This window comes from Plutella xylostella, chromosome 18 (assembly GCF_932276165.1).
Source record: "Plutella xylostella chromosome 18, ilPluXylo3.1, whole genome shotgun sequence".
NCBI lineage: Eukaryota > Metazoa > Arthropoda > Insecta > Lepidoptera > Plutellidae > Plutella > Plutella xylostella.
In genome coordinates this window covers 5,603,182-5,621,828 of record NC_063998.1, presented here as the reverse complement: position 1 = coordinate 5,621,828, position 18,647 = coordinate 5,603,182, and the positions used below count along the sequence as shown (strand labels likewise).

Sequence of the window (18,647 nt, the reverse complement as noted above, 5' to 3'; positions counted from 1 at the left end):
CGTGCTCGCTCAGCTGTCGTCATCTGAAGCTGAAGACCCTAGACTGCTGCAACTGGACCCAGGGAAGCTGCTGGGCATGGTGTGGCACCCGGAGGACGACACACTCTCCTTCAACTTGAACAGACATCGCATCCCCGAGGCAATACTGAGCGGCGAGCGCACACCTACGAAGAGAGAAGCGCTGCGGACAGTCATGTCGATCTACGACCCGCTCGGACTCGCCACGCCGGTCACCGTGCAAGCGAAGCGCATCCTGCAGGACGTCTGGCGCTCCGGCATCGACTGGGACGCGCAACTCGAAGACAACGAAGCTCGAGCATGGAGGAGCTGGATCGAGCACGCGCAACAGCTGCCGCGCCTCGCCGTGCCGCGCTGCTACGCCTCATACAGCGGCGCGGCCACCCGCGAGCTCCACGTCTTCGTCGACGCAAGTTCGTCTGCATATGCTGCTGTCGTCTACTGGAGGGTCGTCGATCAAGAGGGAAACACACACCTGTCACTCGTCAGCGGAAAAGCAAGAGTCGCACAGCTCAACAAGGTGGTCTCCATCCCGCGACTTGAACTGCAAGCGGCCGTGCTGGGATGCCGCCTCGCACAAGCCGCCATCGAAGAACACGACTTGAAGCCGAGTCGTCGAGTGTACTGGTCGGACTCAAGAACAGTACTCACGTGGCTACGAAATGGCCCACGTACCTACAAGCCGTTCGTAGCACACCGCGTAGCCGAGATAAGCGACACTACGAAAACAAAGGAGTGGCGCTGGGTACCTACAAAGGAGAACACAGCCGACGACGCGACACGCGACACGCCCCCGGACTTCAACTCAAGTCACCGGTGGTACCGCGGCCCCGCCTTCCTATACCTACCGGAGGAGCACTGGCCGCGAGAAGAGAAGATCGTCGAAGAAGACACGGGAGAAGAGCGAACACTCGTCACTGTCGCCGCCACACGCTTGTCTGAGGCCCTGCCAGACATAACTCGCTTCAGTAACTTTATGCGAGTTATTCGAGCGACGGCACGGGTACTACAATTCATCGAGCTACTACGTGCGAAGAAACAAACAGTGCTGCATAAGCGCACTAAGAAGAATGAAGAGGCCGACCCTGCATGGACGAGTACTACGCCGAGAACAGCTACGCGGGCCGCTACGCCCGTCGTGAAGACAGCTGTGCGGAAGTACCTACTTCTCAGCGCTCGGCACATGCACCGCGCGCGTCAACTGTGGCTACGATCGCAACAACAAGAAAACTTCGCTGAAGAAATAGCTGCGCTACAGAAAAGCGTCGCTATACCTACTACGAGTCGACTGCACAACTTATCAGTCATACTCGACGAAGAGAAGATCATTAGACTACGTTCAAGAATAGCGACTGCCGCCGACATCACCCCATCGCAACGTGAACCGGCAGTACTCGACGGCAATCATCGGTGGACCCGACTGTACATCGCTTGGGTACACAAACAGCTTCACCACGGCGGGTTCGAGACAACTGCGAATGAAGTCCGGCAACACTACTGGGTGCTGAGACTACGACACGCCGTGCGCAGCGAAGTGAAGCAATGCCTGGCCTGCCGCATACGGAAGGCCACACCTGCGCAGCCGTCGACGGGCAACCATCCACATACACGGCTCGCGCATCATCAGAGGCCGTTCACCTACACCGGACTCGACTACTTTGGCCCTCTCATGGTCACTGTGGGTCGTACGAAGCAGAAGAGGTACGGCGTGCTGTTCACGTGCCTCACCACTCGAGCAGTACACCTCGAGGTCGCCGGCAGCCTGAGCACGGACTCGGCTATCATGGCGCTGCGACGGTTCATCGCGCGGCGCAACTGTCCCTCCGAGCTTCACTCCGACAACGGGACCAACCTGCGGGGCGCCGACGTCGAGTTGAAGAAAGCAGCGCTGGCGGCCATGGAGGAGGAGGCGTCGGTGCGCTTCATCCAGTGGCGGTACATCCCTCCGAGCGCGCCATTCATGGGAGGCGCGTGGGAACGGCTGGTGCGGAGCGTCAAGAACGCGCTGCAAGTCACACTGCACGAGCGCGCGCCGAAAGAAGAGGTCCTCGCTACACTACTGGTCGAGGCGGAGCACACCATCAACAGTCGGCCACTCACCCACGTGTCGACCTCTGCAGACGACGAGGAAGCCCTCACGCCGAACCACTTCCTGCTGGGCGCGCCGTCACGAGTGCCGCTGCCGGGAGCCTTCACCGAGGACGACGAGGCCGGCCGCAAGGACTGGAGGAAGAGTCAACGCCTGGCAGACATGTTCTGGGCGCGCTGGGTACGAGAATACCTACCGGAGCTGCAACACCGGCGGGAGCCCCGAGCCACCAACGGGGCCATCAAGAAGGACGACCTCGTGCTCATCGCGGACGGGACTCTACCACGGAACTGCTGGCCACGCGGAGTCGTCGTGTCTACCTACCCCGGTCCAGACGGCGAGGTGCGAACAGTCGACGTGCGCACCAACAGAGGGGTACTCCGGCGGCCTACGAAGAAATTGGTCATCCTGCCAGTCAACACTTGAACACGCAAGATTCCAGCTACAAGAGCTGCGGCGGGAGAGATGTTCAAGACTGTTTAGATTAGATTATTGATTTAATTGTTTATAATTCGAATTGTTTAAGTTTAATAAAGTTTATTTGATTATGTTTATAGGTAGGTAGAGATCTAACATAGTTATTGTTTGTAGTAGGTATAATATCTGGTAATAGTTTTAATAGTTTGTAAATATACCTAGTTATAAGTTGTTTATTACTAAATAAAGTATGAGGCTTGAAGGCGCGATAATAGATAGTAGATAGTACCAATGAGGGCGCTTATGGTGCAAAGCGCTCTGATTGGTCGACGCATTTCTTGCCCCGCCTCCCACCGCCCGCGCGGCGGAGAGCGCATTTAAATATAGGCGGTCCGGGCCGCCTCGATCATTCCGCTCGCAGCCTCCAAGAAGCAAAGAAGCCTCCAAATAATAGAAGAAAAAAGCCTTCTCATTTCAAGCACCTGCCCTGCCCTACAATAGGAAGAAAGAAGAATCCCTGCTTGCTCTTCGATCAGCTTCACAAACGATTTTCACAAACGATTTTAATGTGACGTGCTAGATCGAAGGGGTGCGTCACACTTACTTACTGACATTCGCAAAACATTCGCACAAATTTTTGCGAATGCGAATGCGAATGCGAATATCCAAAAAAATGCGAATATTCGCGAATGCGAATGCGAATGCGAATATTCGTTACATCACTACTTCTTACATAGGTACGTATAAATTACTGTTTATTTAAGTGTACTTTACGTGGTCGCTAATGTAAATAGTAATTTAATACCAATCGATAGAGTGTGTTTAAATAATGATTGTAAAGTATGCGTCTTTACCAAAGCATATTTGCTGAAACCATAAACGTAATTTTATCCTTTGTTTAATGTTACAACGTTACAAGTACCTACATGCATATTGCATAATTAACACAATCGTATAATTACGTCTTAGATAAATAAGTATAGTATGTGACCAAGTAATTTTATGTTTATGTTTAAGTTTCGTAGGCAATGTAGCGTTGTATACCATTCAACGTAGGTACTTATATTAAATTAAAAAAAAGGATAAATTAAATTTTCAATATTCGTGACGGCATACCATTACAACGACGGCTGCAATTTATAACTAAATTTCCCGAGAATTTTCCAATCGCGCTCCTGCTGCTTCCGTGAGTTAATAGTAATTTAGTACAAAGTTACCCAAGGGATGAAAGCCGCTTATTTAGACACCGAAGCGGGGTTTGGCGTCTGAGAAAAATGCTGCACGAATGAACCGTAACTCATAGTCTCATAGGACCTAATTTTATCAAGAGTCTCTATATCCAATATCTAACGTACTTTACCTAGTATACATGCGATGCATATCCTGTGTAGTCATAACAACTATATTTAGTGCGAATGTTGTAACCAAATCACTGTACAATATACAGTGTAGATAGGTATAAGTAGGTTTTATTCTAAATGGAGAGACGTAAAAGTTAATCCCTTCGTTAGGCACGTTTCAGTACAGTTTGTACTCTGCTTACGTCCCACCTACACTGAGCTAACAAGCCGTCCGTCGTGTGGTCTCGGTACAACAAATACTACTCTAATAAGCCACACTAACTGGATGGTTGTTTATTGAAACGACAGATCTATTTGCAGGATCTTCTTTACATAAGTAGATAAGTAGTACATATTTAAACATACACCGACAAGTTAAACTTCCCTCTTTTTCCATCGGGGGTTAAAAAGGGTCTTGCTTGTCAGACATTCACAAGACATCGCAAATCACAAAGTGATGAGGTTTCGTTCTTACCATTTGAGGTGTGGACCGTAAAAAATCGCTTTTGAATATTTATTATGAGCTTGACCCGACAAATTTAAGTGTGCATTCGAATCAAAGTGCGGTCACCTTCATCAAATCATCACGGTATCATCATCATTCGCCTTTAGGTCTTACAACAGTCTGTGTACCTATAAGCGGATAAGGACTATTTTCCTTTAAACAATATAGTTCTTCGCTGGAGCTAAGTCCTCGGGCAAGTCGACCAAAGGGGGTTAAGCCCCACTTTAGAGCTAAATAAAAACAGAGGATAATTGTAGGACGTTCGTGACGAACGAACTATACTTTTTATTTTATCCTATTGAGTGGGATGAGACTAATAATACCATACTGGGGTCATGATATTCTAGGAATAGATTCTGATACAATATGAAGAGATGGAGACTTATTATCTCGTAATGGGTCAAATTATGGTTTCGAAATACGGCTAGAGGACAATAAAGCCTGCAAAATAGATATCAATGTGTAACTCCCAAAAGAGTGTAACGATTTTGCAATTACTTATTTTTTGGATAGGTAGTTGTATTCCGGCTGTTTTTAGCCATGTTTCATGAAAATATTACAGTAGAAAGCTGCACATCTTATAGGTATAGGTAGTGTAGGTACGCATGAGGTACGATACTGAGGTGTAATATCTACCTCTTCAGAAAGAAAATTCGGTTCTACGAGAAACCTGACCGCTCTCTTTAACTCTGAGAGGGGGTAAAGTATATTTATAAGAATAAGGTCACGCCTTCTAAGGCGGTCCTTCATGTATAAACGGTTTAGAAGGACGATGATTGCCCGAAGGTCGTTTTGTGCCACAGGGTGACGACACGTGGGAGTTGCGGTTCGTTTAGCGGTCAGCCCCAAGTAGGTAGGAGATAAAAGAGTAATGAAATCGATAAGTGAGCTTGCGTCATCGCCGGCCGACCGAGTCAGGAGGGTCACTACTGAAAACTAAAAAAAAATCTGCCTTCAACTTGACAATAATTAGAAACTAAGAAATAGTTAAATTTTGAAACCAATTTTATTCCATGTGACAGCACAAAAATCGGTATGTTTAATGCAACGAGATAGATTCGTGGTTAGCGTTCGTTCATTGGATTACTGTAGTGACCCCCCAGGACGGCTGTAGGCCCCGGCAATCAAGCGTCCCGGCGGTGATCGTCTGTGACGGACTTCCTTGCCTAGACTTTATTATGTGCAGTACCTACCTATCTTATATTATTATTATACCAGTTATAATTATAATTTGTTTGAACGATAGAACCTTCGCCTTCAGAAGGTTATCGGTTGAGGGGGCGAGATATCCTCTGGTTCTGTCATTGTGTTCAGACGCTGATGACGACAGCAACAGAAATAGTCATGTCTGACGTTTACCGGCGACCGCCAACCACCGACGTCGATATAAAATCAATATACCTACCCCACCTTTGACGCAAGCCAGCTAATGATTTCTATAAACACTATCCATAAATAGCAGACGGTAAAAGCCGGAAAGGATTATTCTCTTTTATTTGAATGAAAACTGAAAACCTCTTTATTTGGAAGCGTAGTGGTTGAGTGCTCGGGAGTTTCGAGCACATTTCTGTTGATAACAAAGTTGGGCTGCAAAGAGGCCATTTGACGATTGGGCCGCAAGGCCGCACCTTGCCATTTCTGCCTATTTTCACATTGCTTTAGCGCTACAAGGGTAGTGTGAAGCCATACGAGGCCGATGGTTAATGCATGGATGTAATCTATTATTGCGGTAGGTCAGTACTGTTGTCGTAGAGGCTAGCTAATCCTATTAATACGATTAACACTAGTATTCTTGTGCGACTTGGCAGTCACCTGAGATAACAGAAGTGAATGTTATGCCTGTTTCACCGACAGCAAAGTATTTACTACAAGTGTAGGTACTTGTAGTAAATACTATATGTTAACTGAAAAATCTGTCACTACCTGGATAGTATCGAAATTATTATAATGCTTACGAGTCTTTAAATGGAAAACAATACGTAACAGGTACAAGTACTTCCTGAATTTTTTGACTTGGAAGCTTTGCCAAATTATTTCTGTACAGTATGCACATGCAGTACATGATTAAGGTATACAAGACTTTATGTATTTTCCCACGTCAATGAAGAGAGAATATTCAATTATTCAGTATTTGATCACTTCAATGAAGATAGAATATTAGATTATTAAGTGGTTTTGTCTAGCCCGTTTTTTCAGACTATCCAGAGACAGTTCTTGAAACCTACCTACTAACATAATTAACCTTGTGTCATAATAATTATACTTAGATATAAGAAAATATATAACAACCCTGTCTCAACAGCATAGCACAGACTAATCTAATCGATAATCGGTTAAAACGAAAATTAGTTTAAATTTGGAATGCACAAGATCGCTCCAGCCCGCACGCCCCAATCGCGCCCACGATTAATTGTTTTAATTACTTTGCTAATTGTTTTTTTGATCCGATTACATTTTTGATACCGTTTATTTTTATTTTTGTTTATTGAAGTTATTGTCCATCATCGTCAGCTTATTAAATACTCATCTATTGCTAGAGATACTTACATAATTATTTAAGTAATACTTACATGTATTTTTGGGATTCTTTATTCATAAAAAACCTAACAAAAACTTTAGAAGAATTTTCGATTTAAAATTAAGACGAGAGCAGAAAATGATGTCTCAATTTACCCGATATGGTCCCCTCAGACGGGATGACGCTGCGGAGCGGAAATATGCAATTTGTCAGGTTTATCACCAACTCAGTTAAAGTTTGCCAAATTAGGTCACGAAGACGACCCAGGTTTTATATTACCTATGCATATAGAGTTTTAATTTTAACGAAATATGAATCTTTTTATACTCGTATTACATACCTAGGTATTATATATATACGGTGTATATTATGTATGTAGAAACTTAAAAGTTTTTCATCATTAAAAACTATTCTTAGTCAGTCACTATAATACCCGAATACTGCTCTGTAGATATGCCTGTAAGTAAGCTTGGCTATCTAATCTCCTAAGAATAACTCAGTTACGAACTAGTATTGGATTCATTATTGCACTCATTATCACTCCGGCTTCGCAACCAATCCCGAACTCCAATCTCCGGGCAAGACCCTCTATTCTGTAAATCTGGGATCTTAGAACTTTGGTAATCTTTTGGATGAGACTTGGAAAATGAGATCAGATAACGTTGGCCCTAACAGTTACCTTTATAAATTGATGAAGTGTGCTGCAGATAGGTACAGCAATGTTATAGGATAAAATAAATACAGGGTGGACCTATTAATATTTCTCTTGGTCTTTCAAAAAATGAAAAAGACGTATAAGTACATGACTGTCCTCTGGAATATTCTATACTCCACATGTAACGGTCGTCCAACTTAATATTTTTCATTAAAAATATTTGAACAAATGCTTATAAAAAGTATCTACCGAAGGTGTATTCGGTCACAGAGTTCAATAGATGTCAAACATACAGCCTATAGACGTTCATGAGGTGAACGCCTCCACGTGACCTCCACTGCGTGACGCGACGACGAAGACAATAAAAATAATATACAAAATTAATTATGAGCAGATTGTTTGGTAGACTTTGCATTAAAAATAAAAATATATACTTAGTCATTTGCCAAACTTATGGCACTAACAAATTGATTGTCTTAAGTATTTGAATGATTAATAGCCGTAATTAGTTTAAAATTGACGTAATTACGATAAACCGTCCTACCTCAAGAAAAAATATATTGCAACTTTAGAAGTCATGGATACTTATTGATATTTACGTCGTTCGTCCTTCAACCGGAGATTTTACCGAATTCCATAAAATTTGACCTTCATCCGTTATCATAATGTCATTGATACGCGATAATGCCGGCATAACTCCACGTGACTTTAAAACTGGTTTCAAATGAACAAGCAACTCACCTTCGCTCATAAAATAAGGTATCCTAAATCTTCCGGACAGCACTCGGTCCCGTAGGGACTGCAGAGTGGACCCGTCGAACGGGAGAGCGCCGCACACCAGCACGTATAGGACCACTCCCAGACTCTGGAACAGAACGAACCTTTGTTAGTCAAATGTGATTTACGTCTTCATAGGTGGTCCAATTAGTATGAGCCTTGCGGAATATTGCATTCTAGAGCTATGTAGTAATTATACAGGACTGTAATGACAATGAATAGTTGATAAACGTTTCGATCAGTTGATGTTTCGCTGCATATACCTATCCATACATTTGTACTTATGATAACAAATCATTTACTATTTTTTTAAGCCTTCTAAGCTATAGTTATTCAATGTATTTCCGCATTTAAAATGCTGATCCTTGGATATTTTCAAGCGAGTTTTCCTGTTTAGTCTATTTCACTTGTCCTGTTCCAGACGTTTCATGAAAATTTAATATCAAGAACATGGAATTACATTAAGTCGATTCTCCTTAACCTACTTTCCGGCGGGAGCAGTACGTAGCAAATAGTTAGATTACAATACTTTGCATTATGATTTGCCGCAGCATCGGAGCCAAGGCAATCGTTGTAGATCAGGAAATGTCAGTCTACATCTTCGTTTATCAAAGGATATTGCTATTGCACATCTTCACAACAAATTACAAATCAATAGTAAAATGTGCAGCTTACTTTTTAACTTTTTATTGAATGCAAGAGTCTTCAATGCTAACTAAAATTCTAGTGCTTCCACCTGCACTTAAAAACATTTACTCCAGACCAACTAGAATGCTATCAAAGTTTCTTCTTATTGAATGAAATGTGGTTACCCTGAATATTTCGGCGTCTCTACAATTTGAATACAGTACGCCAATATCGTACGGGGCCAATATCGGCGGGTGGAATGCCAATAATTCCCTGACGACACGAGGCCAGTTTCTCAAGCTAGTGTTAGAATTCTGGCTTTTGTATATAAAAAATCATGTCTAAAACTCAGAAGTTCTACACTAGCTGGCTATCCTAGCACTAAATACTAGCCTCGCGTAGCGTGGTCTCAAGTGACGCAACATACCCATTTCTCTAGACCTTGAGGATATGCACAAAGGTTCCATTCGAGAGTACCAGGTTTAGTGGGGTCACTCTCTTATCGGCACACTCAAACAACTAGATATGTAGAGTCGTGGTTAACGCTGCTGTTTTGTTTTTCTAAGCTTAAGAGCGCTGCGTTAACCACGGTTGCATCTAGTTGTATTATTAAGCGTGCCGATATCGTGAAAATTCTAGTTCCTTAGTTCCTCGATTTTGATAATAACTCCCTTGGTACTTACACCCCCACAGAAAACAGAACAGAACAGCATACCCATATATCAATCTCGGGCCCGGTGTAGCGCTTGCCCTCGAAGACCTCGGGCGCGGCGTAGGGCGGCGACCCGCACCAGGTGGCCAGCAGCGAGCCGCGCGCGTAGTAGTTGCTGAACCCGAAGTCCGCGATCTTGATGCTCATGTTGGCGTCCAGCAATAAGTTCTCGGCCTGGGGGGAGAAGGCGAGATAAAGAAATAAATAAAATAAAGTTATTTGACCAATAACACACAGAAAAATAAACAAGAAATAATAATACTTGGAGACAAAAAGGGGCATCTGCTGCGGACTGCAGGGCAGAAAAGTCTAGGAAATGTTGCTAGTGATTTGGAATGCAGAAGAACTACAGTAATTTTGGGAAAAGTGTTCCTTCGGATTTTGTTGTTTCCTTGCTTTTTTATAAAACCATTTTTGAATGCAATTCTAAAGGTGTAATATTATACGTAAAAAAATGTGACACCTTTTGAGGAAGTTATAAATTGCGTTTTTTTTTTATTAGCGTGAATCTTAACTCCTTTTAAGTTGCGCAGGAAACAATAAACACAGTAACGGAAGTCACATAATGTTTAGGGTTCATTTTTAATCTGTTTCATATAATAAAATGCACCTTCGACATTCAGACATATTTTCGGCGCATTCACCTTGAGTTCTGACGTCAATGACGATTATTTAGTTCTTCGAACAAAAGCCCCTGAAGTCAGTACACTCCATATAAATATTGTAATAAGAAATAATAACTTATTAAGTCCCTAACTTCGTCTGTCTTCACTTGAATCAATCCCTTTGCTTTGGCATGTCTAGTAGAAATGAAACATCGGGCCAAAAGGCCTTCACAAAAAGGAAATTCATATCGCTTATTACTGTTATTGCACATACACTCATTCATTGTGCTTAAGTTATATAGTTATTGGTATAGGTCGACAAACGGTCCACCGCACTAGACCAGCATATAGTGGACTAGACGTAACCCCTTCCTTCATTGGAAGAAAACCGACCCCAGCCGTGTGGACGTGATGGGCTGTGACGATGATAGGTATATTGAGATCCCATGTAATAGGTCGTGATGTTGATAGGTACCTTGAGATCCCTGTGGACGATCCTCCGCTCGTGGCAGTACTCCACGGCAGACAGGATCTGCCAGAACTTGCGCCGCGCCGCCTGTTCCGCCATCCGGCCGTACCGAGCGATGTAGTCTGCAACCATACGAACAATTAGTAATCGATGGGGATTAGGGTGGGTTTTGATTTTGCACTGACAGATTTTTTTATGCAAGGCTGGTCTTTTAAGATTTTAGCGTGTTAATCATATGTTTTTTTTATCGTACAAAGATTAGTTACCAAATCGATGGGGATTAGGGTTGGTTTTCTAAAGATTTTGCACTGCCAGAGTTATTGATGTAAGGAGGATTTTCTAAGGATTTTAGCGTGTAAGGACGTGGGGAGTAAGAGTCATGTGGTATTTAAGTGTAGTGGCCATCATGTTACCTATATGGTTCATGATCGTACGAAACTATATAAGTATTGTTATATTGTAGCACCTACCTAGCTACTTGGTCGTCAGCCTTTTATTTTACTCTATCATCTTCAACATCACCATACGAAGTTTGTATTCTGCAAACGCTTCACGTCCTGATTAAGTAGGTTCCTCACAGATTTCGTATGCTAATATTTCCCTATTTATAACCAAATCTCACTCATACGAGTGTCGATTAACATAATAATAGATTTGTTGACAAATCAATTAAGTAAATCATGAAATAAATTCAATCTGCTCGTATCTAAGAGTGAATTTATTTCAGGTATTATAATATATATAGCTATACTGTTTCTTTTCAAAATATTACCAAGCAGTAGAATACATGCATTTTGCTGGCTATCATTGACGATTGACTGATCTTTCAGCGAGCTATAACCATTGTGGCGGTCAACAGTTTCCGTTTGTGCGTTAGTCGTTTATCTCGGTATTGTAATGGAAATAACCGGATCTGCCTTTCAGCTCACCTACACAGCAAAGCTACGTTCAACGTACGTCAAAACGAAGAATAGATCATTGCTATTTGCGTCATAGCGTCATTGAAGCTCATTAGCTCAAAAGTTAGCAGTTACAACATGCTCACACAGTCCTTTTGTGGTGAAAAAAAACCATTACAATGTTGTACCTATGTACTTAGGTACCTACCTATGCTCAAGTAGATACTCGGTAAAATACCTAATTCAAAGAGCTCGTAGATATAAAAACTCGGTGCCTACGTAAGGACATAAAAAAGATAAATGTTCATTGACGTAAGCACGTCTTGTTAACGTTATTTTATCGAGTGTTTATGTAGTTTCAGGGGACGCTCAAGTGTATTGATACAAAGGATTCACGCCCACGTTATCCCTTCCTACTTTAGCAGTAGAGTCTTCTTTCCCTGTATTTCATTATTATTATAAAGTCATGATAAATATTCTTCTTATATCTTATCTCGGATTTCAATATACCGACGGGACGTTATTGGGAAAGTATACTTATTTGATGTCAGGAAGACGTGGTGGTGGCGTAGCAGGAAGACATATGAAATTGTATTATTGCTTTTATAATACGTAAGCTACCGATTTCTTTTAGCTAGTTAATTTGATTGATATACAGAAATAAGTGTCAAGCCTAGTAACAACATAATAAATAACACAATCTTGAAGGCTTACCTCTACGGAAAATCATCAAACTAAGTCTTTGATAATAATATTATATGGAACACGCCTACACCAATAGCACATCGGCGAAATCTCTTTTCATTTTCAGCATTGCAAACGTTCCCCGAAAAGCTGCTTATTTCTACACGAAAGCTCGCTCCGACTTTACAAAAGGAATTCGTGACGTTTCGGCGGTTTATTTTTAATGTGGAAAATTCGTGCAACAAAGGGGGAGTCGGAAAAGGTTCCCTGTGCCTCCCCCCCTTACTCCTCGGGCCCTGGGAGTGACGTCACGGCCCCTTCTGACGTCATGGCTGGGGCGGCCAACGTACGTAGTGGCCTTAATCGATGTCTAGGTTACGGTTTGGAGCAAGATTTCTATCGTGTTTCTGTAACTTAGTTTCGTTATAAGTAGTGGCTGGTTAACTTGAGTTAAACTTTATCCAGATCAATCTATAATTAAACTTAAACCTTTTAAGAAATAAAATATTAGGTACGAGTAGGTACTTATTAGAGTACCTACAGCCTACAGCCTCTGTACCTATAGTCAGTGTGGTAATAGCCTCTAAATAATCCCAAAATTATAAGATAAAATATAAAATAATAAGTAAGTACCTATAAAACTAACTTACCTTTGCATAAGTCAGACCAAATACACTCACGGGCAATGAAAAGTTTCCACTGCGAAAAACACCAATTTACTCATAGACGGAAAATGCTAGCTTAATGAAGCTTTCTGCAACATTGAAGTACATTTAACAGAGCATCAGAATATTACCAACTATAAACGGTAATATTTTATTCAAATATTAAATGAAATGTTTGAAAAAATTTGGGTTGTTTGGTGTCGGCATTTTGTGAGTGGAACTATTTCATTGCCCGGCAGTGTAATCACAAAGAGAGATAATTGTACAAATTACAGAAGTCCTTCAGATAAGCCACTTTTAAGATAATTTCATCATCTCAGATTTTTTTTTCCTGTTCACTATCAGTATATGTCTACGTCAGTTTAATATAGATAAGATTGTATATGAATTTGTGTAAATAAATAATCGAAATGAAACTTACCAAATATCTCCCCTTTGCTAGCGTATTCCGATACAATGTAGATCATGTTTTTTGTTTCCATGACCTGTGAACAAAACAGATTTTACGAATCATATCATAGCTTGTTGCTACATTAATCAATGATATCATATATAAACCTGTAACTTAAATATAGGTGTGTATTAAATATATTATTATGTAATTATATATAGGTAGAGTTTCACGAGTGTAAATTACCTAAGTAGGTACAGCAGAAAGCTTCATTTAGGTACATCTACACTTTTGTGCCTTGTCAAACTGAAAAACCGACTATACGATCTGTGAGTTCGACAAGTAAGACACAGTTAGTAATCGTCATTTATCTCTTTCGTTAACCGTACAATAGTGTAGAGCTACTTGTGTTGCTGGCGGTACATGCGCAAGCGCAGCCGCGGTCACTCCAGACAACAACACGGTGAATCACGCAGTATTTATAGCAAGAGTTTACATTTTTACTGCCCGATGATCGTCGGTTCACGGGCACGGCCTAGCTTTCAACCAGATTCAACTGTGTCGCGGACTTAAGTTAGTATGAAGATAATACACGCGTACTATCAACAAAACACATACTAAAACGTAGAATAGAACATGAACTCACTGCTGCAGTGACTGAACGTAAACTGATTAATTAAACTCAAATACTCGACGAAAGTTCCATTACTTACTGCTAAAGATATTTCGAAAATTTTAAGTGGGAAAGTTTTGTCTTCATTCTGAATCAAATGTAACTTTTGCTGTGCTTTTGCTTTTTGCCGTTTCGAAATTCATGATTGGCAAATCTCAGGATACTCTTATCTAGTTCTATCTCGCGTTTTAATAGAATCCTATGCCTATAATTTAGCAATAACCCATATCCGTTTAGTTTAAATACAATGGCATCATTAGCACAAGTGCTCTTCCTAGTACTCCGGATGTGTTTGTTTAATTGTTAGCCAGCCTCTTATTGTGCGTTGGCACAACTGTACTTTGTATCAAAGCAAAAGTGGCTCTGTTAGAGGGCAAATAGAATCGCCAGTGAGTGCACACAGTCCAGAGTAGTCAAGCGTAATATGGATAGATTGTAGAGATAGAATCACAACGGATGCCTCACAGCGTGAGCCTGGGGGTCTCTTCACGCTGCTGCTTCTCTGCCAGCATTCATAATAGCTCTCGTTCGTTTGTTTTTTTTTCAAACTAGTAGGGTTACTACTGGCATCCTACAGCCCCGATAACACAAACGAACACCTCGTTTCATTTTATATACTGCCATGGTGTAGGTATATTAGGTAAATACATTTATATATAAGTACCGTTTATAACAGCTAGCAGGTTAGGCTCTTAATTGTCTGATCCGATTATCTTATACTTTGTTCGTAAGTAAGGTTATGAAGTAGTTGCGATGCAAATATTAAAAACTTATATAAGTACCTAAGTGTGTGAAAACACGCCTGTGAATTATTATTTCTAAAGTTACAATTTTACCTTGTACTGCAACTGATTACCATCTTTGGATTATATTATAATTAACAAAGACAATAATCACACGCACTCAATACATCGTGGCTTTGTGTAGAGCGGTTTGCAGTCAGTTTGCTAACAAACTTCAGCCCATTGAAGAAAGTTTCGCAACAGTATTTGTGCAAGTCATTGTCTCATTAGTTACTACAGCCTATTGTCGCCCTGTTGCAACTGCTTACAATTTCGTTCATTAAACTTCGTCTGCAGTAAATATCTGCGAGTAACTGCCCATTGTGTTCCGTCGGTAGATATACCTAACTGCTCATTCATAGACAACACACAATTAACTGTAAAGGACATCGCCTCTGACACAGCTTGTTTTTCACATTTCCCAATTCATTAAGTTCCACTGACCCCGAATTTTTGGCAACATCCCACTATCTGGTATGATGACAAAAAAAAACAGAAATCTTGATATCTTTTTATCGAAATCTGTCTCACAGACCAATAAAGTAAAACAAGAGAGTCGTTTGTGGCTCCCACGCGCTTTCAGCCTTTTAATGTCCAATATTGTTGTAAATTATTCCGCATAATTTACTAATGTGTGCCCTGAGCATCTAGGTAACAGTATGTAGGTATAATTAAATAAACCGTCGTAGCTTGCTTTGCAAAAACTCACTAACACTGTACACATTAATTACCCGGATCATTATAACAACAGGTTATCTAACAGAGCCGGTAACTCTACATATTTGCTTCGCGACCGGGTCACATTTTTTCACGTCAAGTCCGTCGCGTGTTCAGGCTGTAAGCGACACACTCCAATAACAAAGATGCTATCGGCCATTGTAAATCACAAGTACCTAGCAGTAACATTTGTCCTGCTCTAGATTTTCGGCTAAACTATTCAGTCGTGACATTAACATGTGGATGCTCAATATTGGTCTCGCTCGGAGTGTGCCCCCATTCTGTCGCGGCAAGTGACTCCGGTCCCGAGGGACACTCGCCGCCACGCGACACACGCAACCATTACAGTAAGCATAAAAGATTCCTCCACATAAAATGGTAACGGGTTCATTAAACTACGGTGTCTAACTGTCTATTTAACTAACAATTGTAGACACGAAGACGTCACACGATATCTGGCATTGTTTGCATATCGCGATATCTATCTGTGACGCACACCTCAATATTAATGTCCAAAATTGGAAATAATGAGAATTCCGGTAGCACGCCACGCTTCACGGCCCGCGGGTGTAATGCCGGATGATGATACATCACAAATTCTGTGCAATTTACCACGGCCTTGTTTGGCTGCCAATTTTATCGCGCAATCACAGGAATAACATCGCAGCTAACAGTATGGCACCTGACATGATTATATACATAATGGAGTAGAGGCAACATTCAGAGCGCGGCGGCCGTCGCCGGCGCACGCTTCATCAACTGCACCAGGCACTATGTAATACACCACAATCTGTTCCACCGACGACTAACGGATCTCTCCTTAAAACCGCTACTGACCCTCAAGTCAACGAACTAATGCTACATTAGTATAAGACACAAGACATTCACACGCAATGACTAAACAAATCTCAATGTCCAAAAATTACAACTAGGTAATTAACTAATTTTCCCACAATCTTTATTCCAAGTATTTATCGCAATCATCATAATGAATACGAAGAGTTTTCCAAGCGGTAGAATGCAATCTCGAATGGTAAAGTCTGGGAAGCTATGTGAACCATTCGTGAAATCTGCCGCTTTTACTCGACGGAGGTGGGTCCCGTCTGCTAATTGTGATAGCTAAATTAATGGAGATTGACTAGGATTTTATTTATTTTTGGTTTTAAAAAGGTAGGTATCATTCATTGTGTAGGGTTTGCCCGAGTGCCAATCATTGTTAAAAGAGAATAAAAGCCGGTATGTAAGTTGCCAGTCGAATGTCATTTTACATATTTAATTTTAGCTATATCTGTAACTGCTTAGGATAAAGAAGCCTAACGGAAATAACCAAATTTCTTATTGATGGATTTCTACGTGACAAAAACTCTACATTACCGCAATAAAAGCTACACGGGAGAAAATGGGAAAGTTCTCGGAAAAATCGCTGGTGGAATATATTTTCCGAGAAAATTAATGTTGCTTTGTGAAGCAAATGGAAATTGAAGTAATTTGTTTCATGGTCATGATCCATCGATAGGTATGAAAAACCGACCTGTGCAGTTAATCTACTGTCACTCACTGGACTAGATGCTAAGACCAATTCTTGCTAGTGTGAAAATCCCAACTTAAGTAAGTAGTAATAAGTATTTCCTAATTCCATGGAAAATCCAGAAAGTGTCTCTATTATAATGTTACAACCTGAACGCAAAAAAACAATACTGTTAAAAAATCCGCTGTGTAGTTTTTCAACTAATTAGGTGCCAATATTGCCAATACAATTTTAAAGTTAAATTATGCTCGGGCTTGGCTGCTTTAAATTACACTCACGTGCAATGAAAAAGTTCCACCTCCCATTAACGTTACATAATATTATGTCAGTGGAACTTTTTCAATGCTCGTGAGTGCAGGTATTAAAAAATTTAGTGTAAACAATTGTCTTACCTGATAAAGCTTAATAATATGAGGATGATCCAGTCTCTTCATGATGTCCACTTCCCGGTACACCTTCTGAAGATTGCTGGCGTCTAGTTGAGATTTATCTATTATCTTAATTGCTACCTGCAACAAACATATACAATTTATTAGTAAAAATAGTATGAGTATCAGTATCCTTAACTGAGGTAGACATACGTATAAGCATTTATTTTTTACTCCTAAAAGGTAGCGTATTCTAGCGATCTTATGTCTCTACAAAGTACCCAGTTGGTACGTAGTCATAAAATAATCTGTTGTGAATTCAAGGTGAATTATTTGCCCGCTTGTCTGCGGTTTCAGACAATAACCTGATGACGTCAGCTCAAAGGCAATACGTATAACCTGGATTATGTCCTATCTGTGTGCAGACTTCGTGTTTTTCAGGCTGAGATCATTCCACCAAGCTACATTAAACAACATGTTGAAGTTCATCGACGTTAAAAAATCATTATAATGTATGAAAAAAGTTTGGTCCGAAAACACGAAGAATACATAAGTAAGTACATACGTAAGTACTTTTCTTCTGCATAAGTTTTTTACGAGCCCTTAAATTTTATAAAGCATTTTCATACTGATACTCTAAATAAGCCCGCTGATTCAGCCTACACTATGTTTTTGTAATACTATAAGGTCCAACCTCAAGGTACATTCGGAAGTAAGCCGGAGCAGTTTGAGGCAATTGGCATGATTGGTTGAGTAACCGAGCAGCAATAGAGTCACGTCAGCAGAGAAGCCCACGGTCCGGCCATGTGATGCTGAGGAGGACAACAGGACAAGTTGCTATGCGCCGGTGATATTCCTTGCTTCTTTTATTTTATACAATATTTTTTATTCAGATGAAACATTTTGAAGTTCGGATTGGAAGATCGCGATCGTTGGACAAACCATAAGGAGGCCTTTTCCCAGCATTCAAACACACTAGAGGTTATTTAAAAAAAGTTTTTTTAAGCAGTGCAATAATCATTTAACCTTTGCTGTTGATAGTTGATAAATTTGATATAATGATAATACTACGCAAATAGTTGTACCTACTTTTAGAATTATCAAGATTCATAAAAATAAATTTATAAGTACATTTATATAAAAGATGATTATGAAGAACATAGGTAGATACTTCAAGAAAGTGCGTGGTTGATAAAATGTTTATGTTT

The 18,647-nt window shown here is 41.0% G+C and overlaps 1 protein-coding gene across 1 annotated transcript in view; it reads right to left on the bottom strand.

The window, feature by feature from the left end:
• LOC105388263 (serine/threonine-protein kinase SIK2) overlaps nucleotides 1–18,647 on the bottom strand; it is a 51,420-nt gene that overhangs the window by 14,957 nt on the left and 17,816 nt on the right. The window contains exons 2-6 of the mRNA XM_038113903.2: nucleotides 17,464–17,580; nucleotides 13,402–13,465; nucleotides 10,739–10,854; nucleotides 9,662–9,832; nucleotides 8,284–8,407 (exon numbers count right to left, since the gene is read on the bottom strand). Coding sequence (XP_037969831.2) covers nucleotides 8,284–8,407; nucleotides 9,662–9,832; nucleotides 10,739–10,854; nucleotides 13,402–13,465; nucleotides 17,464–17,580 — 592 coding nt within the window. The remainder of the gene's footprint in view (nucleotides 1–8,283; nucleotides 8,408–9,661; nucleotides 9,833–10,738; nucleotides 10,855–13,401; nucleotides 13,466–17,463; nucleotides 17,581–18,647) is intronic.